Source organism: Plecotus auritus (assembly GCF_963455305.1).
Source record: "Plecotus auritus genome assembly, chromosome: 9".
Taxonomy (NCBI): Eukaryota; Metazoa; Chordata; class Mammalia; order Chiroptera; family Vespertilionidae; genus Plecotus; species Plecotus auritus.
The window spans coordinates 148,457,220-148,485,115 of record NC_137783.1 but is presented as its reverse complement, the minus strand read 5'-3'; the positions used below and the strand labels follow the sequence as shown (position 1 = coordinate 148,485,115).

The window sequence follows — 27,896 nt, the reverse complement described above, 5'->3', positions numbered from 1 at the left end:
TTTCTGACGCTGCAGGGCTGGTTGCAGGGCTGGGGCTGTGGGTGGTGCCATTCTTTGAAAGAACCCACTCCTCCAGGGCCTAGGAGGGTCCTTAGGGCCCCTACCAGGTGAAGGGAAGCTGAACCCCACTCTCCCTGGAAGCCCCGCCTTCACACTCAAGAACTCCGTTCTCATTGGCTGCTAGCGAAGGGATCCCCTACGTCACAGTGCTGTTCACTTTTCTCGAACTCCAGAGGCGGGACACTGCGCCTGCGCAGTGGAGCTCGGCGCTCTTCTTCGGAGCGTCTGCGAGGGTCCCGGCGGCGCGGAGACCCCATGGCGGAGTCGGAGCCCCTTCTGAGCCGGACCCGCGGCAGCAGTGGGCGCGACTGCCCGGCGGGCTCACACGCTTGCGTCCAAGTCGGCCCTGGTGAGTGACGGCCGGGGGCAGGGACCGGGTCCCGCGGGGGTGATGCGTGGGGGTCCCGCGGCCCGCGCCGGGTCGCTGCTGTCATTGCGGGCGCGCCCCGCCGGCCGCCGAGGTCCGAGCGGGCCCGGGCAGCGCGGGGCGCGAGGCCTGCCGCCTTCCGGAAGGCGGGGCACTGCGCCCTGCGACCCTGGGCCGGGCGCGGAGTTGGGGACGCCGCCGGCGACGGTCAGGCGCTGCGGGGTCGTGCCTGCCCCGGACCAGCAGGGCGGAGAGCGCATCGCGAGCCTCGCGCAGCCCCGTTCAATCAGCCCAGCCTTCTGCGGCCCCCGCGGGGTGCCGGGGTGGACCCAGACCACGTCCTTCTCGTGGGTCGCCGTGGTGACTCCTAGGAGGCAGCAGTTCCATTTCCGCCTGATTCTTACGGGGGGAAACTGAGGCATAGAGGGGGGCATTTCCCTACCCAAGGTCACACAGCCACGAAGTGGCCCAGCTGGGATTCCTCTTGCTCTACCTTCTCATTCTGGGTCCTAGGAGGCTCCCCAGGGGCTGGTCCCCTTCAGTTTGGGGTTGGGGCAGTCCTCTCCCAAACAGGGCAGCTTCCTCCCCTTGCCCTTGGCTCTCCCTCCTGGCCTTCCTGTTTACCCCCAGAGAGATTGCTGAATCCCCAGAAGGGAGGAGGGCTGGGAGGGCGGAGTCCATCTCTCCCCCAGGGCTTCAGCCTCATTTCACAGAGGAGGAAAGTGAGGCCCCAAGCGTCTGTGGGACCTGTCCAAGGTCACAGCCCTGGGATCTCCTGCCGCTGCTGCTACCACCAGGCTGGGTGCTCCTTCCTGGGCCACTGTCCCTCTCTTGGTTCACTCTCCTCTGTCTGGGAGGGGTCTGTGGGGTGTACCCACCCAGGGCACAGCCATGGCTGATCTTGACGGGGTAGATGAAAAAACTAGAGGCGCAGGTGGCCGCCTGCCTGCCCATCTCAGAGACTGTCCCGGAAAGTTCTCCATCCAGCCTGTGCCAGGCCTCGAAGGGCTGTGGACAGGGTCGCATGGAGGCATTCAGGGGGCATGGACTTCGTGTCTGGAGGTCTGGGGAGACCCACAAATGCCCACAGCACAGGGCCAGGGCAGCCTGGGAGCTGGTGCTGATGGCCATTCTAAACCGAGGAGTACCATGACAATGCAGGTCCCGGATGACATTGGGGGTTGGGGGGAAATGCTCTTTGTCCAGACGCTGTGGCCTCAGTGAGGGCCTCTGAGAAGGTGAACAGGATCTCCCTGCCAGGCTACCTGGCTGGCTCTGGAGACCCGGGGGCAGTGGGGACTGACAACGGCTCTTTCAGTCTCTGCCCAGCTTCTGCATGGGGCCTTGTACTCGGTCGGGGGTGCATGTCCCAAAGCCGGATTCTCTTACCAGCAGGGGTGTGGCCCTTTGTTGTTGGGTGTCCCACTGACCCCAGGGAACTCCACGGTTGGTCCTTCTTTTTTTTTTTTTTTTTTTTTTAAATATATTTTATTGGTATTTTACAGAGAGGAAAGGAGAGGGATAGAAAGCTAGAAACATCGATGAGAGAGAAACATCGATCAGCTGCCTCCTGCACACCTCCCACTGGGGATGTGCCTGCAACCAAGGTACATGCCCTTGACCGGAATCGAACCCGGGACCCTTCAGTCCGCAGGCCGACGCTCTATCCACTGAGCCAAACCGGTTTTGGCACGGTTGGTCCTTCTGACTGAGCCCAGGGCCACAGGGTGAGGATAGTGGCTTTCTCTTCTCCTTGCTCTTCCTGGGTATGAGAAAGTCGGGGGACAAGGACTTGCTATGCTATAAAAGGGGCTTTTTAATAATTAGGTTGGCAGCTGTTATGATGTTATGGTGCACAGCACTTGAACTCCGTACGGTAACCCATTCAGGCTGCACGGCAGTCCTGTGGCATAGGGAGGAGCTGAGGCACAGAGGGGCTAAGGCGCTTGCCCAGGGTCACACAGGGAGCTGGCCAGGTTGTGCAGCGTGGAGCCGGAAGTGAGAGGGGCAGGGGAGGCTTCGGGCAGGGAAGCTGGCCCAAATCTGAGGGGGGATGCAGTTTGGGCTCCTGTTGTGTGCTCTGCGCTCTGTTGCACCCTGACGTTCCCACCTGCCGGGGCCAGCAGGGTGCTGGGGTGCCGGGTGCTGCCCGGTGATTGCCACCCAGGGTGATGAGTCCCTGGACCACCAAGGTGGAAGACAGTGCTCCTGGTAGGGCTCACAGCCTGTGCAAGGGCTTGGAGGGCTTGGCCTTGGTGGAACCAAGTTCAGGGTGAGTGTCACGGAGGGCACAGGGTGGAGGAAGCAACAGGAGAGGAGGCCGAAGTGCCAGGCTGGCATGGAGCCTGTCTCCTGTAGCAGTGGGGACCCACGGGAAGCTGTGGTGTGCTCACGAGGGTTTGTGACAAGATCCCTCTGGCTGCTGCAGGATGGGGAAGGGAGGCCAGGGTTGGGGCTGCAAAGCTGGGTGGGAGGGGCCTTCCTGAGGTTTGATTCCCCGAGGGAGGGCGGAAGGCCTGGTGAGCTAAGGTGGCCACACCCAGAATTTTACAAAGCAGCATCCAAAAGCCAGGCGATCCTGTTGGACGGGCGCTGGATGGTTCCGGGGTGCCCCATACTCTTGGCCTGTAATGGCTTGCCCGGGCCTGAGCCCCTTCAGCTGTACCCTAGTCATGGGCCTGGAGCGAGCCTGGGCCCCCGGCTGCTTGTCTCTTATCTCAGAAGCTGTATCCTTCAGTCTCTCCAGATTCCATTTCTTCCCCAGGGATTTGGTCACGGGGCAGGAACCGGAGTACTTGGCACACAGTGAAAAGCCATTGTACCTGTTCAGGCCCTGCCACACACCGGGCAGGACACAGAGCGGGGTCCTCTTCTGGGCGGGTGTGGACACGCAGCAGGTGAAAGGCATCTTGATCCGGAGCCTTGGGAAGGAACGGAGCCGGGTCCTTCCCTTGATGCCCGTCATCCTGCGGCGGTGAGCATCCTGTGACCCTTCTTCACCCAGCGTGTTCCTTCTCTGCCCCAGGCGCCGAGGCCAGGCGGGATCTGTGCTTTGAACAGGCTGTGATCTTCATTGAAGACGCCATCCAGGTGGGCAGCGCCCGCGCCTGGTGGCTGGGCCCGGGCTTGCCTGGGGCTGTGGGGGTTGGGTGATGGGTGCCCCGATGGCCCTTTGCTCCTTGCTGTCCTGGGGTCAAAGCTGAGGCTGGTAGACTGTGTGGTCCACATAACCCTAAAAGTGGGCCCTGGGATTTCTTACTCTGAGTCCCCAGTCACCCGCTGTATTGATTTACCACCTACTGCAGACCTGTTGTCAGCCGCCTCATCCCAGATCCTGTGAAAGATGCCCAGAGATGGCAAGACCATCCCCTGCCTGCAAATGACACACAGGCTGGAACAGGGAAACAGAATATGGGAGTGGGCAGTGCCCAGTCTGTGGAATTAGGCTGCAGGCTTCCGGGGGTGACAGCTGAAGTGGGGGCAGGGTGTGGGCCTCGCACAGGGGAGAGAGCTCCCGCACGTGGGCCCAGCTGTGCATTCAGGAAGAGAGTGTCCCTTCGGTGGACCTGCCTGGCCAGGGGCCTGCCCCTTGGGATGTGCCCCGTCGGCTGGGCAAATCTTACAGCTTGGCACAGTGCGGCTTTGCTGGGTCACGGTGGGGCATCTTGCCCGCCTGCTGAGTCGAAGCTCACCCTGCGATTCACAACCTGTCCCCCCACCCTCGGCCCGCGTGTGGCCGGCTGTGTTGTGTGGCACCGAGACTGAGGGGACCCTCACTGACACTCCCCTCTGTGACCGTTCACTTCCAGTATCGCTCCATTAACCACCGCATGGACACCAGGTCGATGTGGCTCTACCGATGGTATTACTCGGACGCTTGCCAGTGGTGAGAATGCACACATGTGGGGTTCGGGGTTCTTGAAGCCTGGCTGGGCGGGAGAGGCTGTCTCAGGGTCCAGGCGGGCGGGCCCCTGTCCCCAGGTGGAGAAGATGCTCTCTGCCCTCCTGACGGGAAAGGAGTGGACGGTAGACAGGAGGGCGAACATTCCTGTCAGCCCTGCTAATTGTTTCAACTCCATCTGAGTTGTCTGAGCACACATGTAGCTAGAGCAGGAACTGTGCTTCTGCTGGGGACCCACGGCGTCTGCCCTGCTGCTCTCTGGGTGTTCTGCCTGCCCATCTGGTTTTTCGCCCAGAGTGTGGCTGGTTCTCATGTTTTAATCTTTTTTTTTGTTCCCTTTCCAGGATTTTGGGCTTCATCATTTTCTTGATCCTGTTTTTGGCTTTTATTGAGACCCCTTCCTCGTTCACCAGCACCTCGGACGTCCGCTACCGCTCGAAGCCCTGGAATCCGCCCTGCGGCCTGACGGAGAGCATAGAGGTCCTCTGCCTGCTGGGCTTCGCGACCGACCTCTCTGTGAAGGTGAGCCGGCGGAGGTGCGGAGCCCGGGACCCTGCACCTTCCCGACCTGCCAGCTGCTTTTCTGGTTTATCTATTATTTTTATTTTTAGTTCTCACCCAATGATGTTTTTGTTTTTTAAAAATTGATTTGGGAGGGAGAGAGTCATTGGTGTGTCCATCCATCGATTGCCTCCTGTGCCCACCCCCCAACCAGGGAGCGAACTCGCAGCCTTTTGGTGTACAGGACATTTCAGCCAGCCCAGCCACCAGGCCAGGGCTCTGATTTATTTTTAACGCCCCCAGAGCTATCCACCAAATCTGCTGCCTGTGCACTTTGACCTGCTGAACAGAGGCCTCAGTTTCTTGGAAAACTCTGGGCCTTGAGGCAGAGGCTGTGTGGCTCTCACAGTGCACAGTCCAGGTGGAGCCATCAAGGGCTGCAGCCTTGCAGGACCTGTGGGCGTGGCCCGGGTCTGGCCCGAGGGTAGATCCCAGCCCACCCTCCATCCCTCCCAGAGAGTAGAGAAGCACAGGGGAGGAGGTGGGGAGGGTGGACAGGGGTCTGTCATGTAGCAGCTGCCGCCTAGCGCCTGACTCTTGATTCTGTCTGTGACCTGAGTCCATGCAGAGCTGGGGCTGGCCCTGCCTTGCTCACTTGAGCTTCTGATTGGGTTAGAGCCTTGGAGCCTTAAAGCGAGGAGGGACTGGGCCCTCAAAGGAGGATTCCAGCGCTTCCGAGGATTCCAGGGCTTCCGCCTGGCCCACATTGTGGGCTGCTCCCTGCCTGTGGGCTCTGGGTCACACGGTGCCTGGTGCCTGGTGCCTTCGGCATGACGGGCAGTCCTGCAGTCATGCCGAGGGAAGGGTGGGTCAGCCTGGGATGCTGACCAAGAGAGGCGTGGGTGAGGATGTGACTGAGGGCCCCGGGCAGTTTCTTATTTCTTCTTTTTAGCTCATTTTGTGGTTAGGAGGTCTTGGGGGTTTTTAAACTGGAACTGAAACTGGTGAGAAGTACTCATTAGCATTTCTTGAATGATCTGGATGTTGGGGAAATCTCAAAGGGTGACATTTCATCGGGTGTCTGCAAGCCATGAGCTCTGAAGGCCTAGTAATGGTGGGAAATAGCAGTTAGGTGTTGTTTGCTAGTCTTTTCTACAGCGAGTCCTGTGCCTTGACATTTTGTCACACAAACTAAACACATGGTTGGATGTGACACTGGACAACCAATGGGTCTGGGCCGTCTGCCACTACTTGAGCAATTCAGCAGAGACAGGGCTGAATCATATATGAGCGTTTATTCCAGTAATGCCGGCAGCGTGGGAGAGCAGCAGGTCATCCACGAAAATCTCTGCCCGCCCCCCCTCCCCCAACCCCCAATAAGCCAGCTGCTTATATTGGGTAGGATAAAGGTTACATGGGGAAGTAGGCAAAAGGAATACGGATGGGTAGGCAAAATGGGTATTACAGGCATGGGGAAGTGGGCATAGCAGGTTGGGTGGGACTCCATTGTTTGGGCATCTGGGTTGTTAATCTTTCCACGATAATAGGCAGTTCTTGAATGAGAATGGATCTCCTTCCAAGGTCTACTTCCAGGTCCAAGGTGACTCTCAGGTCCCAGGGGGCGTACAACTCCAAGCCAGGTTAGAATGTCCATTCTTTGATTAGAACGAGACAACCAAGGTTAACAGAGCATGATTAATACTTCTTATAGCGCTATTACCAATATTCTATTTCAGCCCCTCACAGATGGGCAGAGCTGGCAGGGACCGAATTATCGATGAGGAAACTGGCGCCCGAGCTGTTGAGTGCCAAGCTCAAGGTCCTCAGCTGCCTGAGGTCCCTGGGGGCTGGGAGGGAGCTCTGCTTCCTGCTCCCCACGTCATGTGGAGACCATGCTGCTTGCCGTGTGCACTGACAGCCTCGACTGGCTGCAGGGCCGTCTGCACGGATGCCCACCCGCCTGCCCACTCACCCACTGTCTCTCTTGCAGAGCTACCTGGTTGGGTGGCCCCAGTTCCGGAAGAGCCTGTGGCTGCTGGCCTACCTTGTGGTGCTGGTCGTGTCTTTCGTGGACTGGATGGTGTCGCTGAGTCTCGTCTGCCAGGAGGTAGGTGGTGAGGTGGCTCTGGGGCGGGAGTGGGGAGCTCTGGGCAGGCTGCACAGTGTAGCTGCCCAGGTGAACAGCTGGCGTCCTAAGGTCCTGCAATCATCCCACCCACCGACCCAGCTCTCAGCTCCCAGCTCCGCCTCCCTGCATAGCCCTCCCTGCGTGGCCATGAGTCACCCATTGCCTAGGGAGCCTGTTCCCACCTTGTGATGACCTTGAGGCCTGGAGAAGGCGTGAGGACCTGGGAGCATCTTCCAGGGTCCCGATTCCTGCTCCACTCCTTTAAGCTGATTCCTTGACTGGATGGGTCCCCCATTAAGCACCACCCCAGGGCCTCACCCTACCACACGCCCAGAGCTCTGTGACCCTGAACGTAGAAATCCCTGCCCGTCTGACTGCGGCCTCTTCGCTTCCCCTCAGAACACCCAGGAGCACTGCGCTGTGGTTTGGTGGGACAGAGCTGGGAAAAGTTGGTTTGGGGACATTATGCCCATCAGGGCTGGTGGGGGACACAATGCCAGAGGCCCACCAGGTGCTTCAGTGGAGGGAATTTCACATGGGGACTTAAGCAGAGGTTGAGTAACCGGAAGAGCAAAAAGGGGGCCCAGTGGAACTCAGAGCTGCAGAAAGCACCCCTCCTCCCCGACCCCGGGCTCCCAGAGCTGGGACCTGCCCTCTGACCTCTGGGGAGGGCACTCTGCACAGCAGGTGCTGGTGCCGCCCAGAGGCTCGATGAGGTTGGTTCTGGGAGCACTGAAAGCAGGGGTGGGGCTGGCAGCCTCGGGCGCTGTGGGAACAACAGAAAGGTCCCATGTCCCTCCTGCCCCTGGCTCCCTCCAGTGCCCCCACTGGCCGAACAGAGTGGGGAGCAGTTGGTGGAGGAGAAATGCCAGCAGTGGGTCCCAGCACCCACACACCACCTCCCGCTTCCCTGTGGGAGCACCCACAGCTCATGATTTTCCCTCATAGGGTGCTGCCCTCCTTCCACAAAGGAAGAGCTCCCCCCCCCCCAGGAGCCTCCACTGGCTCCATTTCCGAGTGCAGTCATTGCGTCCGTCTTATCGGCCACTCGAACATTCTGTCACTTCAGGGTAAATTGTGACCCTCCCCACCACCAGTCCTTGTATGAAGTTGGGAGGAAGATTGGCTAAGATACACAGACGTGTCTGTGCTGCTGGTCGCCGGTCCTAACGGAAATCTGTAACTTCCTCCTGCGCCCACCCACATGCTCCCAGCTGGTCTGGGTTCATTACCTGGTGGGGGGGCCACATTCGTCCCTGAGGGGCCTCAGTGCTCGGTGGTCCTGCCTCTGGTTACTGGACAGTAGCCCCCCCAGTCCTTGGAGATGGACCACTCACCCAGCTGGCACCCAGCCCCTTTTCGCCAAGTGTCATGGTGTGTCCCTGGTGGAAGCACGCCCTTTGGAAGCAGGCATTCCCAGCCGGCAGGCCCGGAGTTTGGGGCAGGGAGCGGAGGTGTTGCAATCCCTTTCGCCCTGTGTTCCTGAGCCAGCCTAGGGCCCTGGGCCCTGTCCGCGGCCAGGCCGGCGAGTGCTGTGAGCTCTGCCCTCGTTGGAAGCGGGTTGGCCCTGAGGCTTGGATGGTTCTGGGAGAGGCCTCAGGCAGGGTGGGCAGAACCGCAACCTGCACACCTGTCTGTCCAGAGTGGGCAGAGCAGTGCCCAGCAGGGGAAGGGCCGGGCAGTCACCCGCCCACCAGGGGCCACATGGGGGCCAGCCTGGGCTCCGCTTCTGGTAGGGTGGGCCCTCGGTAGTGGCCTCGGTCCCTGGAGATCGGAGAGGGATGTTGAAGGGCTCGGGGACACCCATGGACTGTCATCCTGTCCAAGAGAGCCTCTCCTGGGGGATGCCCTGGGGTCCGTTCCCTTCTGCCCACACGTGTCCTCCGCAGACGTCCTTGTCCTCGGTCAGTGAGTCTGTTCCCTCCAGGCCCTGACCACCCAACCAGGAAGCGTAACCTTTCTCAGCACAGTGGCCCTCCCCCGGCAGAGCTTTTCCTCGGTGCCGTCTCTTAGGGACTGACTTCTGGTTGGGGCTGGCCCAACACCCAGATCCGTCTGCAAACCAGGCCTGAGGTTTGTCTCTGTGGCCAGCTGGCTGGTCAGCAGGAACTCCCGCAGGCATCAGGAGCCCTCGGGGAGGCGTGGGGGCCTCCGACCTGCTTGAGCCCAGTCTCACTTCCATGTCTACCTGACCGCCTGTTCCTCCCCCAACTTGAGGCCGAGTGGGGCGGGTTACATGTGGGCTGCAGGTCACCGAGGGGCCACGGTCACGGCTCAGCGTGGCTGTTTCTCACAGGAGACGAGTCGTCTGTAGCTTAGTTGGTGGCTCCTTCCAAAGCCTCGGGACCTGGGCTGCAGTGCCCAGGTGGCCTTGCCGGGGCTTCCCAGGCGCCGGGCTGGCTCCTCCTGCAGGTGAGCCGCAGGCGGTGCCTCCCACCTCCATGAGCTCCGCGTGTCCCTGCCCTGACGTGGCCTCAGCTTGGGAAGCCCTCGGGACTGGGCTGCTGTCTGGACCAAGCTGCACTCTGGTCCGGGTCTGACCACAGCCAAGGGTCTGAGACCGGGGGGTGCCGGCAGTGCCTGGAGGGAGGCTGAAGGACTGGTCTGGGCCTGGACGGGAGCTCCTGTGCAGTGGGGCGTGGGCAGGGTGTGGGGGTGTGGGTGTGGGTGTACGTGTACTGCGGGTTCCTTGGCCTTCGAGGTGCTGTGCGGGGCATCCTTGCCAGGTGGAGGGCCTACTGTACGCCAGTGCTGCGGGCCCTTGTCCTCTGGGGAGAGACTGGCAGTCCCAGGAAACACCGGATATGTAATGGGATCTCAGTGCCAAGGTTGACCCAGGGCAACCCTTGAGGAGGTGGCTCTTCCACTGGGATGGGAGGGACAGTGACAGGGACAGCCAGCTGGCTGAGCAGACGGGGCTGAGTGCCATGCCAGCGGGATGGTGAGGGGCAGCGAGGCTGGGCTGGAGGGCCCAGGCAGCCCTGGACGCTTGTGCAGGAAGGTGACATGGCCAGCCTTATGTTTCTAAGACAGGTCACTCTGTAGGATGTGATTTGGGTTGAGAGCCTGGATTAGAGGTTGAACTTGGGAGTTCAGAGCATAAGACGAAGGTCACCAGGGCGCCAGGCCCAAGAGCGGAGCGGCTCCCTGTGGGGTGGGACAGCCCCCGGCCAGAGCCAGGTGCAGGCTGCTCTGAGAGGTGGGCCGCCCCCTCGGGAAGGGGCACCGCATGTCTGCAGGGCTGGGCGCGCTGGCACAGCGAGGACGCCTGAGCCTAGGTCAGGCTGTGACCAGGAGCTGGGAGGGAAGCAGCTGGGGCGTGTGGCCCGGGAGGGTCTCTGTGGTTTGCCCGCCTCCCATGGCAGGTGTGGGGTGTGGGTGGCGCTTGAAAGCCTGGCCTGGCGTTCAGTGTCCTGGTCTCTTCCAGCCCCTGCGGCTGCGCCGGCTGCTGCGGCCCTTCTTCCTGCTGCAGAACTCCTCCATGATGAAGAAGATGCTCAAGTGCATCAGGTGGTCGCTGCCGGAAATGGCCAGGTGGGCTGTGCTGGGCTTGCAGGCAGGGCGGGCTCTCCTGCTCCCTGCCCTGCAGTCGGCATCTGGGGCTCCCCTCATGGCTCACATGGCTGACCCTCACCCTCCGGCCCCTGAGGTCCTTGGACTCCTGGGACGTGCCCCTGGGTTGTGGGTTGTCCCTACCAAAGAGAGAGGCTTGGTTAGGGCAGGACCCTGGCTGGGTACATGGCAGGCTGTGGGGCACGGAGGGGACCAGCCCTGAGGCTGGCTGTGGGAGCTCCCTGGGTGGCTGGGTCCCTGGACCCCCATCCCGTTGGGCATGCGGGCACCTGCCCGGTGCTGAGCCCGCGCCCGTCCTTCCAGCGTGGTGCTGCTGCTGGCGCTGCACCTGTGCGTCTTCACCATGCTCGGGATGCTGCTGTTCACAGGCGAGAAGGTACCGGCCTCAGCCGCTCTGCTCCGTTTGATGGGGGGGCAGGCCCTCTGTTAGTCTGCCTCGTGGGACCTCCGCTGGGCAGTTCTCGGGCCAGCAGAGAAGAGGACTGCCTGCCCACCTCACGGGCAGGGCGGTGGTGCCCACCCACAGTCCGGCTGTCTTGCTTCAGATGACCGCGGTTTAGAGGAGTCCCACTGCTCCCCTGCCCCGGCCTCCTGGGCTCCGGGTAGCTCTGCCTCTGCCTGGCTGCCTCTTCCCTCCCCTCCCCCGGCTCTGCCTGGGCTTTCCTGCACCCTCCTAGACAGGCCCCTCAGATCGGCACTTGGGGTCAGCGGGATGGCCCCTCTCACAGCACCTGTCCGACTGTCCAGCAGGCACCTCTCACCATGTCCCTCTTCTCCAGCCATGGGCTTTGCCTGGTCCCCTCCGTTCCTGCCCCCAGCAGCTTGTTGCTGTGTGGAGGTGCCTGTCCCCTGTCACCCGGCTTGCCCCTACCCCTGCACATCTGTGGTCCCAGGTGTCTGTCCTCACTTCCTGGCCAGGCCACTGTCCTCCTCAGGGCCAGAGCTGTCCTGCATTTCTGTCTGGGGAATGTGGCCAGCGCTTGGCCAGGGCTGGTCTTCATTAGCTTGTGGCAGTGTTTGGGGGTTGGTGCTGAGCTGCCCACAAGGAAGACTGAGGACTGTCCCTCTCCCCCCCCCCCCCGGTGTGTGTGTGTGTGTGTGTGTGTGTGTGTGTGTGTGAGAGAGAGAGAGAGACCAGCTGGCACACTCTCAGGCCCCAGGGGCCGTGCAGTGGCTGCCCTTGCTGCTCTCCTGCAGAGCCCACAACAGTTGGGCCCAGAGGGTTGCTGATTTCATGGAGGGGCCTGGGCTGAGGAGAGCGGGTGCTTGGCCGTGGGTAGGAGGGTCCCCCTGGCTGGGTCCTCAGGGCTGCCCCCTCTGCTCTCAGCAGGACGATGGGCAGGACAGGGAGAGGCTGACCTACTTCCGCGACCTGGCGGAGTCCCTGACCTCGCTCCTGGTGCTGCTGACCACTGCTAACAACCCTGACGGTGCGTGAGCAGCGGGCTGGGCGGGCGTGGGCTGGCCGGCGGGCAAAGGGGGGAGGCTTGGTTCCTGCGGAGCCGAGAGCCCGGGGTGTCCAAGGCCTCCAGCTCAGCAGGCGGCGGGTAAGCAGGGTGACCTGGATTCCCCCCTCCCGCCCTTCCTTCCTTTCTCATTTTCCTCTCCCCCTTTTCCTTTTTCTACTTTTCCCTTCCCTTTTCCTTGTACTTTCTCGCTCCCTCCTTTTATAACTGTTCCCTGTCTCCTCTTCCCCCTTCTCTCCTGACTCCTCTGAGAAGCTAAAAACTGTTCTTTACGTGGTGAGGAACGGCAGTGTTCAGGGGGTCCCCCGCTGGCCTCTGGGCCCCACCATTCCCCCAGCTGTGGGGTGCGGCTCAGCCGTTGTGTGTGTGAGGCCCTGCGTTGCCCCTGGCCATGGCGTCCCCTTTGGGTTGCTGATGGGGCCTATATCTGCTCGGGCCAGGAGTGGCCGGGAGGGTGGCTGTAGTCCTCTAAGGCTTGGCTGTGGCCGGCCACCTGGGCTGGTCTCTTCGTCTTGGACTTGGGATGGTCACCACCACAGAGACCTTCCCAGGAGCGCAGCCCTTGCCTTCCACCCGCAGAGCTGTGCAGCGGGACTCAGCCCTGTGCCCATAGGTCCTGCGAGTCCTAGCCAGTCCGAGGGAGAGCTGGGCTTCCGGCCTGTGGGGATGGTCGCAGGAGCAGGCGTCAGCTCAGCATAAGGGGTGGGCATCTTTGAGGGTAGTGAGCGCCCCGTGACCAGGGGTGTGCGAGTGGAGGCGGAGGGTCAGAGTTTGGACCGGAAGGCCTCCAGCTCTCCTGAAGCAGAGCCCTCTCTGGAGAAGGCGAAGGGTCTGGTCATAGCAGGAGTGGGACCGGTGCTGAGGCTGTGAGCCTGTTTCAGTTCCTCTTATTTCTTTCTCAGTCATGGTTCCTGCGTATTCCAAGAACCGGGCCTTTGCCATCTTCTTCATAGTTTTCACGCTGATCGGTGAGTCTGGGCGGGTCTGCAGGGGTCACTGGGGTGAGATTCTGTCCCCTGTGACGCTCAGGGGTAGGGGTGCTGCCCGACCCTGTGACTTCACCTCGGGGGGGCCCAGGCCCTGTCTGCAATCTGTGACCACTGAGACTGCTGTCCTCCGTGCCCACACTGGGCAGGCCGGGTGGCACCTGCGCTGTCTAGATGAGGACAGCGAGTGACGTGCCCAGGGCCCAGGCCCACTTCCTGCTCTGCGATCGTTCAGGCCCTTTTTTGCTGGCACCCCTGGGGTTGCTGTGCCCGTGTGACCCTCTGCACCTCTGGGCACTGCCCCTCGGCCCCCACAGCTGCTGCTCCTCACTGACCGAGGTGTTTTCTTCTTGAAGGAAGCTTGTTTTTGATGAACCTGCTGACGGCCATCATCTACAATCAGTTCCGGGGCTACCTGCTGGTAAGCGAGGCTGCCGGCCCCAGGCCAAGCAGCCTGTGGGGGGGACCTGGCCAGGTCCCCATGGGGGTAGTGTCCACAGAGGTCTCTGCACTGCCCTCTGGCTCCCCCTTGTGGATGAGCTGGAGCTGTGCCGCCTCCTGTTCCTCTGAGGGAAGCCACAAGATTACAGCACCCAGGGCAACGGACTCTGGACCCTCTGTGTGGGAGAGCCAGGACCCCAACTACACGGGAGGAAACACATGCCTTAGGGACTGTCACAGCCAGTGCCCTCAGCTCCTTCCTGCAGAAACCGTCCTCAGAGTCTGTGACTGTCCCGACCAGGGAGGCCCTCAGGGGCTGCGGGCCGAGGGTGTGCTGTCCTGCTGGGCTGGACCGGCCACTCAGAAGCACCCTCCTTGCAGAAATCTGTCCAAGCCTCACTGTTCCGGAAGCGGCTGGGGACCCGGGCTGCCTACGAGGTCCTCTCCTGGATGGCAGAGGGAGGAGCCCGCGCTCAGGGGTGAGTGCTCCTTGGGGAAGCGGGGCTGCCGCTGTGGGGGCCGTGGTGCTCATTAGGGCTGGAGCTAAGCACCACTCTGTGAGCTCCCTGCGGACTTCACTGCTCCCACACCAGCCGCAGCTCACCTGCTCACTCTGCCCGCCCCGTGCTCCAGGGGGCCCAGCGGCTCTGCCTGCCCACACACCGGCCCTTCCTTTCCCACACCCCTGGGCCCCAAGCTGGGTGTTGGGAACAGAGGGACCCGGGCCATGTCCCCACTGTGCCCTGGTTGGAGGCTGCTCGTCAGCGCCCTGCTTCCCGCCTCCTCGGGGTGGCCCCGCTTCCCGCCTCCTCAGGGAGGACCTGCTTCCCGCCTCCTCGGGGAGGCCCCGTTCCCCCCCCCGCCCCCCCCGCTTCCCCCCGCTTCCTGCCTCCTCGGGGAGGCCCCGCTTCCCACCTCCTCGGGGAGGCCCCGCTTCCCGCCTCCTCGGGGAGGCCCCGCTTCCCGCCTCCTCGGGAGGATCCGCTTCCCGCCTCCTCGGGGAGGATCCGCTTCCCGCCTCCTCGGGGAGGACCCGCCTCCCGCCTCCTCGGGGAGGATCCGCTTCCCGCCTCCTCGGGGAGGCCCCGCTTCCCGCCTCCTCGGGGAGGCCCTGCTTCCCGCCTCCTCGGGAGGATCCGCTTCCCGCCTCCTCGGGGAGGCCCTGCTTCCCGCCTCCTCGGGGAGGACCTGTCAGTGTCTTGGGATTTTAGAAGGTGGCTGTGATGGCCCGCGGTCACTCCTCCTATGGGGCCTTGCTATCGCCCAGGGCTGTGTGGTTCAGGTCAGAGATCGGGCGCCCGGGGACTGAGCTAGTGAGCTCACTGGGTGTGGGTGTTTTTCCCCCACAGAGTTGGGGTGAAGGCCCAGGACCTCCTGCACGTGCTTCAGAAAGTCCAGGTGGACAGCACCCACAAGCAGGTCATCATGGAGGTACCAGCCCCACCCTCCCCACCCTGGCCTCCCGCCCTCCCGCCTTCCCCGGCCTCCCCGGCCATGCTCCTCCCGATGGTCCTGTGGGCCAGCAGCCCCTGATCAGGGCGGTGTCATCTCAGAGCAGCGGGGGCCAGACCAGTCTGGGATGGTGGGGGGCTCACCCTCGTGCTCTGGCCTTGGCCCGGCTTGCCCGCTGACCTGTGCCTCCCTGCTTTGCAGAAGGTACGTGCCCATGGTGATGGCCTGCTGTCAGCTGACGAGTTCCAGAAACTGTTCAGTGAGCTTGACAAAAGTCTGATGAAGGAGGTAACTGGGCCAGGGCTCCCAGGGTTAGGGGGACGTTTGCACAGGCAGAGGGCTTGACCACCTGGGTAACTTGGTGACCGGTGCCAGGACTGGCCTGCCCCGGGATTCTGGCCCCTAGGACGGTAAATGGCGCGGAGATGGTTGGCTGTTGGAAACTGGGAGGTGTGGTTGCCCTCATGAAAGCCAGCGAGGAACCTTCCAAACGGCTTTCTCTGTCACCATGACAAACAGCCTCTTCCCCGTGTCCTTCCGCGGGGGCTCCGAGTTTGGCTAAAGCCGTGGTCTTTTGTCCTGACCCGATTGGTGAAGCCCTCACATGGGCCGTGGCGTCCCGCTCAGCACCGTGTCCAGACGGCCCCCCGCCTGCGTTTTATGTGGGTTTCCTGGAGGTGCTGAGGTTCACAGGCCGTTCAGGGTCGGGGAGGGGTTGCTGATCCAGCCACTTGGCCTTCGAGAATGGGGTGTGGGCAGCAGGCAGGGGGAGTCCGACATCTGCTGGCCGGACTCCGCACAGCTCTGTGCCGCTGTTCAGTCAGCTCAGCGGCCGTGACAAGTGCCACAGCTGGCGGCTTACCCAGCAGGGTTTACTGTCCCCGTCCTGCAGACGGGAGTCCAGACCCAGGTGTCCCGGGCTGGCTTCTAAGGCCTCTCGCCTGGGTGTGTAGACGGCTGTCTCCTCCCTGTGTCCCCACGTGGTCCCTCTGTGTGTGTGTGTCTTGACCTCCTCTTGTAAGGACCCGGTCCTGTGGGATTAGGGCCGCCCGCTGACCTTCTGTGTTAATACTCTTTAGAGCAGTGGCCGCCCACCTTTCGGACCTCACGGATCACCAGGGGTCCGCGGGCCACCGCTTGGCCACCGCTGCTTTAGAGAGTCTTTTTCTACATATGGCTCATTCCGAGTCCTAGGCTTAGGACTCCCACATGGGATTTCGGTGGGACACAATTCAGCCGACGGAAATGGTCAGCTTTTCCGCATGTGCAGTCTGCCTCCGGGTCCTCAGGCCCCTGTCAGAGGCGGTTTCCTTAAGGACCAGTTTCCTAAAGTCTTTCTAGGTCACCTGAGCCAGCCCTGCTTGGCCTGTTGTGTGGGGGGCTGCACACTTGGCCCGTCGTCATGGGGTGCGGGAAGCGGGCGTGGGGACCGGGGCGGACACTTGGCGTGTTCACGCCCATCAGACATCTTCCTACCATGGCCCCTGGCATGTTCTGTGTCCCCCTCACGGTGCCCTGGGTCTGACGTCCAGAACTGTGGTTTGAGGTAGGCATTTGGGTCCTGGAGGTTGGGGAGCTGTGCCGACCTTAGTTTTATGACACCCTCTTTCCCCAAATGCTGATCTCAGGGGGCAGGCAGGTGCTGGGTGTGTGGCTGGGACAGAGCTGACCAGCTCGCCCTCCCGCGGCATCTCTCCCGCGGCATCCCTCCCGCGGCGTCCCTCCCGCGGCGTCCCTCCCGCGGCGTCCCTCCCGTGTCCTCTAGTGAGGACGCCTGGCCTTGTGCTCACCGTTGTGGCAGAGCAGGCATCACGGGCGGAATCGGGAGCCGAGAGGCGATAGGTTGAGGAGCAGCATAGCCCGTTGGGGTCCCGCCCAGAAGGGCCACGCTGTCAGTGTGCATCTCAGTGTGTCCCCTGCAATTGCAGGCCTCTATAGGGCGTCCCCCCCCACAAAACGTGTACACACACATTGAATAATCATAAAGGCGGTGATTATCAAAATACAGCTCATTTTCAGAATTGAGCTCTCAGCTGTTACAGTCTGTAAACATTTTTGGGGCCCAACATATGCCCCTGAAGAAACACTGCTTTGTGACATCTGCACGAGGGGACCTGCCTTTCACTCGGCGGCGTCTTCTAGGTTGTCATGCTCGTGAGGATGAAATGTTCTGTCTGCCTCTGACACGCGGCCACAGGTCACGCTCCGCTGTTGAGCCCTGGAGATAAGACTATTGTGAAGAGCACTGGGTGTTTCATTAAAGAAAAAAGTTTTTATTGATTTCAGGGAGGAAGGGAAACATTGATAAGAGAGAATCATTGATCTGCTGCCTCCTGCACACCCCACACGGGATCGAGCCCGCAACCCGGGCCTGTGTCCTGACCCGGAATGGACCATGACTTCCTGGTTCATAGGTCGACACTCAACCACTGAGCAACCATCAGGCTGTTCTATGTGTTGCCTGTGAACGCAATAGCCCCGTGCGGTCTGGCCGCTGTGTGCGACGGTGCGGGTGTGGGCGTTCTCACGCTCCTCACTCTGCGTCCCCGCAGTTCCTGTGGCGCCTGGTGCCGCGTGAGTGAGGGACCCGCACCTCTTCCCCGTGTTTCACGTCCGTGTTTACTGCCCAGTGGCTCTCCATCGCTTCCCGCCCGTCTCTGGCTCTGCGCCACGTTTTCGTAGTCACCAGCATGGAATTCACCCGTGTTTTTGCACGTAACGCTTTTCACATCGTGGCAAACACTGAAGAGGCTGCGTGATGCTTTGTCCTGGGTTCCTTACGGTGCCAGGCGCCGCCCAGGGCACCGCTGCCTCCGTTGTGTTACAGACTGTGATGGCGTCTCCGGGTGAGGGGCCGCGCCTGGGTTTGTGCCCATGGCTGGGTAGACGGGCAGAGATCAGGTGGAGGGACGTCGGGTCCCAGGATAAGGGGCACGGCCCGTTTCTGAGCACGTGTTCCCTCCAGCACCCGCCACGGCCCGAGTACCAGTCCCCGTTCCTGCGGAGCGCGCAGTTCCTGTTCGGCCACCACTACTTTGACTACCTGGGGAACGTCATCGTCCTTGTGAACCTCGTGTCCATCTGTGTGAGCACAGGCGTGCCCTCCAGTGCCCCGGGAGGTGTCTCGTTCCTGGCCCTCTCCCCCCCACCCCCACCCCCGACCTCGGACTGTGGCCTTGGGGTCGGCCAGGCGTTGGGCTGGGCTGCGAGCTTCCCCCTCTGGCTCTGCAGGTGTTCCTGGTGCACGACGCAGGTGTCCTGCCCCAAAACCGCGACGACTTCGTGCTGGGGGTGAGCTCTGAGGCCGCTCGGCTGTCCGGCCTCGGCTGGGGCTCCGGGTCAGCTGGAGGAGGGCCATTCTAGTTCCGAGGGACTGGTGTCATGGGGTCCCCAGAGTTGGGGGTGGCAGGCCATGGGGGGAGGCTGGCCGGGGCTGGCGCAGGCCGGGAGCCAGGTGCAGAGGCCCCGATGAGCGCAGGGTAGTCAGCCTAGTGGGGCGGACGGCAGAGGGAGGGTTGGAGAGAAAGAGACCAGAGGGGGCGGCGGGGGCTCGAGACCGAATGGGCAGGGGGAAGGTCGGGGAGGCCAGCGGCGCTGGGACTGAACGCTGGGAACCTGCGGGCCCCTTTCAGATTCTCAACTGCGTCTTCATCCTGTACTACCTGGCGGAGATGCTGCTCAAGGTGTTCGCGCTGGGGCTGCCCGGGTACCTGTCCTACCCCAGCAACGTGTTCGACGGCCTCCTCACCGCCATCCTGCTGGTGAGTCCGCGGCCGGCGCCGCCTCCCTGGTGGGCGATGGGCGCTCACACTGGCTCTGCCGGGGACCCGAGGGCCACAGTCCTGGGGCTGGCTTTCCCCAGCGAGCTGCTGGGTGGGCGGCGGATGGGGGCATGGGAGGTTCTGCAGTGTCTGAGCGTGGGGGGGTCAGGCCGCCTCTCCTGGGGAGGCCCAGATGGAACCCACAGACCCCCCTGGTTCCCCTGCCCCAGGCACAGCCTCTAATGCCACTCAGAACAGTGAGATGATGTGGGTGGAGCGGGGAGGTCTCGGGCACCTGCGTGTCCTCCGGACACGTCCCATCGCTTTTCCCCAGAGCCCATAGCGGGTGGGGGTCGCCCATGGTCACAGCGATGTCAGTGCGACACGTGCTCCTGTGTGACTTCTGAGAGCCGTGGGCCCCCCGGGACAGTGCGGGCTCATTGAGAAAGGCCTCCAGCCCGTCTCTGACCAGGTGGCTTCTCCCCCGCCCAGCCTTTCCCCTGTCCCGCCCTCACGGGTGTGCCCGATCCAGAGACCACAGTGTCTTTCTCAGCCTCAGGAAGTCCCAGCATGTGGAACCCACCCATGGGGACAGGACCCAGGTCCGATTCTCCCTGAAGGCCCCTGTGGGGAGGCCTTGCTAGGCCGAGTTTTAGATCTTCCGAGAGCCGCCGGGTTAGCGTTGCTGTAGCGATGCCTTCTTTTCTTTTGTAATTAAAGGTTTTGGAGATCTCAACTCTGGCTGTGTACCGATTCCCACACCCAGGCTGGTATGTGACTGGAGAACCGAGGGCGGCTACAGCAACCCGCCTGGCTAGCACCCGGGAAGGGTGGCCTTTGTCCCGCTGGGACTCGAGGGCAAACACCCGGTTGTTAGGAAAGGGGGCTCCTGGCCCCGCCCCCTGAGGCCTCTCACGTTTCTTGACTCGCCGTCAGGATGTAGTTCCCAGAGCGGTGGCAGGAGGCTGTCGGTGCCCCTCTAATGCAGTGGGCCGGCCCCGGCACGGGTGGACGTGTGGCCCAGGGGTGCTGGGCCGGAGCAGGGAGGCCCCAGCTCAGGGCTGGGTGACATGGGCACTGGCGTTGGGCTGCAGCCCTCTTCTGGCCTGGCAGGCCTGTGACTGGGGCAGGTGACTGGGCAAAGTCTACCTCTCCATACGGTGACGGGCCTGGGGCTCGCCGATCTCACGCTGCTGTTTGAGCCCCGGGGCCCCTGGTTCTGGCCACAGAGGAATGATGTCCGGGCAGGGGTCCCAGGGGACTTTGCCATGTGCTGTGGCAGCCACGGGGCGTGCTGCCCAGAACACAGCCACGCGGCAGACAGGCGTGCTGGCCTCAGGCCCTGGGCGGCCCGGGTCTCTGGGTACTGTGTTGGGCTGAGCAGCTGGGAATTGCTCTCGGTGGAGAGTGGGCCTGGAAGGCTTGCTGTTAGGGGTCAGCTCTGTGGCAGCCGCTGGGAAGGGTTTCTCTCGGGAAGTCGGCTGGGCTGGCGCTGTCCTTGGAGGCTGAGGGGCTGGGCCCGGGGTGACATGCGCTTCATGGGGGCCAGCTCTCCTTGGGTCTAAAGTGTATGTTTGTCTGAGAGTTACGGGCTGACATCCGGGTGAGAGTGGGTTTAAATTTAAATAGAAATGAGAGCATGGTGAGGCCACGAGGGACACCAAGGGTCGGGACGGGGATGGGACAGGATCAAGGGCCGGGAGATGGAGTTAGAGGAAGGGGTCAGGTTAGGGCACGTGGTTAAGGCTCAGGGGATCAGGTCAGGGGTTGGTGGCAAGGAAGAGGGTCAGGAGACAGGGACAGTGTGGAGATGGAGTCAGGAGATGGGGTTGGAGGGCGGGGTCGGAATAGGATGTGTGGTTAGGGGTTAGGGTCGAGTTGGGACAGGGTCAGATCAGGAGACAGGGTCAGGTGATAGGTCAAGGTCAGGGGCAGGATATAGGGTCAAAGGAAGGGGTCAGGGAATTGGATACATGGTTAGGAGGGGGCTGGGGAAGGGGTCGGAGGTAGGGGTGTGAATATGGGTTAGGGGGTAGGGAATGGAGTCAGGCCAAGTCTCCCAGTTCTGCTGGGACCTGAGCTGGGTGTCCGGGGTCTGGAACCTCAGTGGTGTCCCATGTAAGACAGAGGGTCAGCTGGCCGGGCGCCATGCGGGGTGGTGCTGTGGAAGGTCCGTGACCACTCTGCCCTTGGTCTCGGTGAGGGTTTCTGGCTGCAGCCCGAGACGGGGCAGGTTCTCGTTGCTCCCCCTCACTCTCTCTGCTCCCCCCCCACTCTCTCTGCATTTCTCTTTCTCTGTTGTCAACCATGAGTGTCCTGTCTTCTCGTTGCTGGTGTCCTGGGCCTCTCCTGACCCATCTCCCATGTGTCTCTCCAGGAAGCCGGAGCTGCGGGGCCTGCTGTCGCTGTGGGACATGGTTCGCCTGGTGAACATGCTCATCGTGTTCCGGTTCCTGCGCATCATCCCCAGCATGAAGGTCCGTGGGCACTGCCGACCCCGCCCCTCGCTGCCCCGTCCTGCTCACACTGCTCCTCGTTCCCTGGAGAGGGGGAGCCCGGGCGGGGAGGGACCAGACCCTGCGGTGGGCCCCCGCCCCTCGCCTGGCTGGGTGGTGAGGCGCCAGGGAGCATGGTGGGACTGGGTGAGGCTCTTGGCCAGTTGCAGGGGGAGTGTCCAGCTCTTGGGGCCCCTGGCAGGTGTGAGGGCAGGGCGGAGCCTTGGGACCACATATTCCCAGGTCCCGAGGTTTCTGAAGGGTTTCTGGCAGGGGCTCCTGGTCACGAGAGCAAAGGTAGGCTTGACCGCAGCGCTCACTTCCAGGACCTCAAGTGCAAGGATGGGGGCTTGTGAGCATCTCCGAGCCTCCGTGTCTCTCAGGGTACCCACCAGGAGGGACATCAGCCTGGAGGGATGGGGAGGAGGTGGTCAGCGGCCCGGGCCCAGCCCAGCCCAGCACGGAAGTGGAGTTTACTGCTCCATCTGTTTTCCCAGGGACGTTTCAGGGGAAGAGACACTGAGGACATCAGCCCATTTCTGTGTGTCCAGGGCCTTCCCCTGCATACCGGGGCGCCCCCCTGAGGGCAGCTCGGGGTCCTGGGTGCAGGTGGGGCTGCTGCCCTAAAGTCTCTGTGCATGCTACACAGGCATATGTGGTCACATGTGTGCGTGTGAACACACAAATACCCACACAAGTTGTGACCACACACGACTACAGCCCACCCATTTACACATGTAACCACACACATGTAATAAATCACACAATGTAACCACATACGTAAACACACACACAATAACATGATTATACACATGTCATCACAAACATAATTGTATACACATACACACCCAGCAATGCATGTGCACATAACTAACACAATCACACACAACACACATGCAATCACACACTTGTACACTATACACAAATACAACTATATGCACATACACACAAACCCCACACATGCACCCACATGCACACGTGTACACATGTACACACATTCATTCACATGTACATATGCATACTGGTTTCCCTCTGCCAGCATCCAGCTATGATATTCTAATGTATCGGCTGAGAAATGGGGCTCAGGTTTGTGTGGGTGGGGAGCAGCCCTGTAGCCGGGGTTCCTGGCTGCGTCTCTGAGGCCCCCTTTTGCAGACTTGGTCCCTAGGGGCTGACCTGGGAGCCTGCATACCAGAGGAGCTGCCTGGCCTCAGCGGCTGGAGGGCAGCATGGCCTGTCCTGCATGCGGGCCTCACTGCGGGGACTTAGAACCCAGACCCAAGGCTGGGTGGGCAAGGCGTCTGGATGTGTGGGAGCGAACGGGTGCCTGTGGGTGGCTAGTGTGTACAGCTGTGTGTGTGTACTGCTATACAGGTTGTGTGTGTGTGTGTGTAGGGGTGACTGGGATGTGTGCACGGGTGTGTGTGTATGTGTATGTGTGTGGGAGGTGTGTGCACAGGTGTGTGGGTTGGTGCTAATTCACCTGCCCTTGCAGAGGGAGGGTGATGGGCAGGGTTGGCGCCACCTAGTGAGACCAGGAGGAATAGTGGCTCTGCTCTCTCCCTGTCCTCAGCTGATGGCCGTGGTGGCCAGCACCCTCCTGGGCCTGATCAGAAACATGCGGGCTTTCGGCGGGATCCTGGTGGTGAGTCTGGCTGCCCATGTGGGCCTGGGTGGGGGTGGTCACTCAGTGGGAGGGGGGCTGTGGGTTGGGCGAGCTGGGGGGTAAGCACCACCAGGGCAGGCAGCCAGAGCGTCCCCTTCGTGCAGACAGCTTTTCAGTCACTTTCCAATCCCTCCTGTTTTCTGGGCCATCGGCTCCCTGCTGGCCCAGTGGGGTCAGGGCTGTGAGCAGGTGGGGCCCTGGTGCTGCTCCAGGCACAAGGCCCGTGGGCCGCACACTCGGTGACGGTGACGAGGTAGAGAGCCCTGCTGCGCAGATGGTGCCGCTGGCGGCCTTTTTGTCCTTTATTTTGAACAACACCATGGGGGTGGGAGCCCTGGGGGAGCCCAGGCACTCTAGGAGGCTAGAAATAGGATCTTGCATTAGGCCCCGTCCCAGACCCCTATTTGCACATTGGAGGAAACTGAGGCACAGGAGGGGGCAGGATTAGCCCAGGCTGTGCACCCCTCCCCAATCCCCCCGGCACCTTCGGGATAGGCCAGGGCTCAGGCAGCAGCCCCTCTCCGAGACTGCTGGGTGATGCTCCTTGGACACCCCCTGGTGGATGTGGGAAACATGGTGGACTTCCTCCCGGAGAGGCCTGGCCATCTCCTCCCTTCCCTAAGACCAGCTTCTCCTGGGCCCATCTCCTCCCGGGCCCAGCTTCTCCCTAAGACCAGCTTCTCCCTAAGACCAGCTTCTCCCTAAGACCGGCTTCTCCCGGGCCCAGCTCCTCCCTAAGACCAGCTCCTCCCGGGCCCATCTCCTCCCGGGCCCAGCTTCTCCCTTCCTTAAGACCAGCTTCTCTAGGGCCCATCTCCTCCTGGGCCCAGCTTCTCCCTAAGACCAGCTTCTCCCTAAGACCAGCTCCTCCCGGGCCCATCTCCTCCCGGGCCTATCTCCTCCTGGGCCCAGCTTCTCCCTAAGACCAGCTTCTCCCTAAGACTGGCTCCTCCCAGGCCCATCTCCTCCCTAAGACCAGCTCCTCCCGGGCCCATCTCCTCCCGGGCCCAGCTTCTCCCTAAGACCAGCTCCTCCCGGGCCCATCTCCTCCTGGGCCCAGCTCCTCCCGGGCCCAGCATCTTGCCCTGTTGGCAGTCCTCCTCGTCCCTCTCCCTGCCACATGGTCCTGGATGGGGCAGGCAGCCTTTGCTTCCTTGGCCTCCCGCTGGGCCCCAGTTTATCTGTGGGGCTCCCTGGGGGTGGCTCCTACCTCCTCCCCATCAGCCACTGTCCTGTGCCTCTGGGGCAGGTGGGTGGCCAGAAGGGGGTGTCTGGGAGTAGAGCCAAGTGTTGTGGGGGGCTAGCAGCGCCCACGGTTGGGGGCCGTGGCCGGGCTGGGAACCCTCACAGGCCAGCCTGGCTCGGTCCTCCTCTGGGCGGGCCTGCCCCGCTGACCAAGCCCTCTCCGCAGGTGGTGTACTACGTCTTTGCCATCGTTGGCATCAACCTGTTCCAGGGCGCCATTGTGCCTCCTCCTGGAAACAGCAGGTGAGGTGGGGCCTACAGGTGCCGAAGGAGCGCTGGGGGGTGGGGGGCCGGGACAGGTGTAAGGACAGGGGTGAGGCCTCGGCAGCATGGGGGTCAGCTCTCCAAGAGGAGCCTCCTGCTCTTTCTCTTTCTTCCCTGTCCCCTGCCCTTCCTCCCCCTGGACTCCTGGCCTAGAGTCTGTGCTGACTGTTCCGGTATCTGCTCAGAGCAGACCTCCCAACCCCTGTTGGACCTTGAGCTCCTCCACTCATCTCCCCCTAGACTCCCCCCACAGACTCCCCCCGAGGCCCCCACCGGGCCGGAGCTGGCAGGGGTGCGAGTGTAGAGCTGACTGCTGCCCGGGAGCTTCCAGAAGCTCCCTGCTGGCCACAGCTCTTGCCTCCCAGCTGCCCTCAAGGACCCTCCGGAGGTCAGGGACATTTCTTCTTTTGCCTGTTTCTGGGGGCCCAGAGAGGGTTCCATGCTGTGCAGGGGCTAAGGCGGTGTAGGGCACGCCTGGTGTGCGTGTCCTATAGCCCGCCCTGACCCGCCTGTGTCCCAGCCTAGCCCCTAACGGCTCGGCGCCCTGCGGCAGCTACGAGCAGCTGGAGTACTGGGCCAACAATTTCGATGACTTTGCGGTGAGTCCCTCCCCCTTGCTCCCCGGGACCCCGGCCCCCTGCCTCCCGCACCCTCCTGGACCGTGCCCGCTGTCTGCTGCCCACAGGCTGCCCTGGTCACGCTGTGGAACGTGATGGTCGTGAACAACTGGCAGGTGTTCCTGGACGCCTATCAGCGCTACTCGGGCCCGTGAGTGACGCGCCCAGCTCCCGCCCTTCCTCCTGCGCCCTTGCCCGGGGCTCTGGGTGGCACCTGGCGTAGCTGGGGATGTGTGGGAGCAGCACAGGCCCTGGAAACACTGGGCGGGGGGGGACGCTCCTTGGGTGCCTGGGGGGCCTGGAGGGACCTGGGTGGAGGAGGGGAAGCCTGTGGAGAGTAGGGGGGAGGAGCTCAGCCTGGAGCGCAGCCCAGCCCCAGGCATGGTCCTGGTCCTGGTCCTGGTCCTGGTCCTGGTCCCGGTCCCGGTCCCAGCCCCGGCTCCACCTCTTGCTGGCCCTGCCGCCTTGGGCAGCTTGTTGTCTCAGCTTCTGGTCATCTCTAAAGCGGGAGGACGCCACGGGGTCACCGGGCAGGACCAGGGAGAGCTGTCCCCGACTCACGGGTCTCAGACTTGCGGCGGGGTCTGCGCTCCTCCGTGGTCTCGCTGTGCGCACGGTGGGCCCTGCGCGAGCCTCCTCCTGGTCCTCCGCAGGTGGTCTAAGATCTACTTCGTGTTGTGGTGGCTGGTGTCGTCTGTCATCTGGATCAACCTGTTTCTGGCTCTGATTCTGGAGGTACAGGGAGAGTCCCTGGGGGTTTGGGCGGCCCCGGGCTCAGTGCGGCTCCCCTGTTGCTGGGAGGGTCTGGGAACAGCCCTGACATTTGACCTGAGGGTGTCCTCAGTCCCCAGGGCCCGGGGGGCATGTGGTTCCCAGGAGCTGGTGGCCTTGCAGGCCCTGGACCCGGGCTTCCCGTGCCCCTGCCGTGGATACCAGGCGGGGGTTGGGAGGTGGGGAGGTGAGGCTGGTTTCATGCAGGGCCGGAACCCACTGGCTTCCCTCCACCCTCCTGCTCTCCAGAACTTCCTTCACAAGTGGGACCGCCGAGGCGAGCTGCAGTCCCTCTCAGGGGACCAGATAACCACAGTGGACCTCTTGTTCAGGTGTGCAGGTGGCGAGGAGGGAGGCAGGGGGTGCTGGCAGGCGTCTTGTGACAGCGACACTCCCACCAGCCTGGGCTCCTGGCCTCCCTCTTGCGGAGCTCGAGCTGGGATCGGTGTTGGGGTGTGAGTGTAGAGCTGCCGCCGCCCAGGAGCTTCAAGCAGCTCCCCGCGGTCTGGGGTTGGGGTCGGGGTCCAGGTTGGGGTCCGTTGCTTCCGCTGCTCCTGCCGCCCAGCCGTTCTGTCCTGTTCTCCATCGAGCGTATTCGTGGAAACGTCCTGCAGGTGCTGTTCGTCTCCGGGTGATTCTGTGGGTGGAAGTGGCCAGGGACCCGAGGGTTCCTCTCTAGTGGAGAAAGGTGACGGTCTCCCTCGTGGGCCTTGGCTGCCTTGCACAGTGGTGCTCTGTCCCGCCCCAGCAGCCCACCGGGGTTTTAAGAGCGCCATACAAACTTCCCGCAGAGGTGTCTGGGTCCCGGGTCCCGTCCTCCCACGTCCCCTGTGCACATGTGAGAGGCTGTCGTACGCAGGGAGCCCGCAGGGCTGGCCCCAGACTGCATGCTCGCTGTTCTGGAGGGGCCATGCACACCTTCTCCCCGATCCCGCAGGGAGGTCCTGGAGGAGCCGACGGAGGAGGAGCTGATGGCCAAGCTGCGGCATCACCCCCACCTGCAGCTGTGCAGGTGACGTCTGTGTGCCTTCCTGGCTGGGCGGATGGCGATGTGGCGTGGGGACCAACGCGGGTCCTGGGGAAAGGCCGCTGCGGCCCGAAGGAGAGACAGAGCCACTCGGCCCACCGAGGCTGCGCTGGAACCGACAGAACTGAGGCCTGTGCGCTGCTCAGCGGAGCACGGCAGCTTCTGTCTGCTGCGTCGCAGTACGGTCGGTGCGTCAGCAGCGTCCACGCCACGCCGCGCCACGCCACGCCATGCCACGTTACGTGAGCTGCTTTTACTTGTCTGAGTGCGGGAAGAGGGTGACTCCACAGGGACCCTTGAGAGGGTCTGAAAGCAAGAAGCAGGGCCTCCACTTGGCCCTGCGGTTTCCGTGGTGCCTTTGCTGCCGGTGGCCTTCAGGGACCAGAGGCCCCGTGGGGCCCGCACAGGCCGGCCGGCAGCGTCCCAGGCCAGTAAGTGTGGATCCTGGTGGTTTCACACGCAGCGAGCCTTGACTGTTTTATTATTGTATGAGTTACATGAATGTGATTGGGTGTGTTTCCTTACGGGTCAGAATGCCAATATCAATAAGTCTTGCAAAGAATGAGGTGTCGTCTTTCCTGTGATACAGCTGTCCTGCTCCTCTGGTCCTTTAAGTTGTGCACGGCACAGGGGTGCACTGTGGCCGGGGGCTGTCCACCCGAGGCAAGGGCCACCTTTTCCTAATTTGCATAAAGGCATGTATAAGCCAGGAGTGGTCCTACTGTGTGTCCTCAGGGTGTGGCAGGAAGGGGCCAGGGCGGGGGGAGGAGTGAGAGTATGTGGAAGGCCACGTTGCCATGTGATCCACCACCGATCCAGATGACAGGTGGTTCCCTTGTGAACTGCCAGCTCGGTGATTGGCGATGGCTCCTGGAGGCCTCTGTTGAGGACCGAATCTCCGGGAAAAGCATTGCTGAGATGGATTAGTGATGTCTGCTGAGGGCCCTGCAGTGGCCATGAGGGCACAGGTGCTGACCACCTGGGAAGGGATATCGGTCTCCTGTCTGGGCAGTGGGATGAGAGGAGTTGAACCAAAAAAGTAACTTCTGAAAGGTCACGAACCCCAGTGCTCGGGGTTTGTAAGCCGTGGGGATGGTTTTTGTATCCACACATGCTGTACTTTCTGGTCCTGGAGTTGATCTGAAACCCCAGGTGTTTTCCTGAAATCCCTCAGG

General features: G+C 62.4%; 1 protein-coding gene across 3 annotated transcripts; it reads left to right on the top strand.

Moving 5' to 3' along the window:
• The first annotated feature begins 206 nt into the window (after positions 1-206).
• On the top strand, positions 207-27,429 carry TPCN2 (two pore segment channel 2). 3 transcript variants are annotated; one of them, XM_080641226.1, is made up of 25 exons: positions 207-409; positions 3,453-3,517; positions 4,237-4,313; positions 4,673-4,850; positions 6,820-6,936; positions 10,385-10,491; positions 10,834-10,906; positions 11,858-11,960; positions 12,899-12,964; positions 13,339-13,403; positions 13,805-13,902; positions 14,773-14,854; positions 15,077-15,163; positions 17,841-17,960; positions 18,107-18,166; positions 18,508-18,636; positions 19,357-19,406; positions 21,014-21,113; positions 22,705-22,776; positions 24,209-24,285; positions 24,827-24,905; positions 24,992-25,074; positions 25,577-25,658; positions 25,944-26,026; positions 26,632-27,429. In XM_080641226.1, exons 1-25 carry the CDS (start codon positions 316-318, stop codon positions 26,708-26,710), a joined length of 2,226 nt encoding a protein of 741 aa, XP_080497352.1. In that variant the 5' UTR covers positions 207-315; the 3' UTR covers positions 26,711-27,429. The 3 variants fall into 3 exon arrangements, 2 of the variants coding, with proteins under 2 accessions (XP_080497352.1, XP_080497351.1); XR_013959021.1 differs by lacking the exon at positions 19,357-19,406 and having other exon boundaries at positions 26,632-27,277; XM_080641225.1 differs by lacking the exon at positions 26,632-27,429 and having other exon boundaries at positions 25,944-26,286.
• Positions 27,430-27,896: the final 467 nt, after the last annotated feature.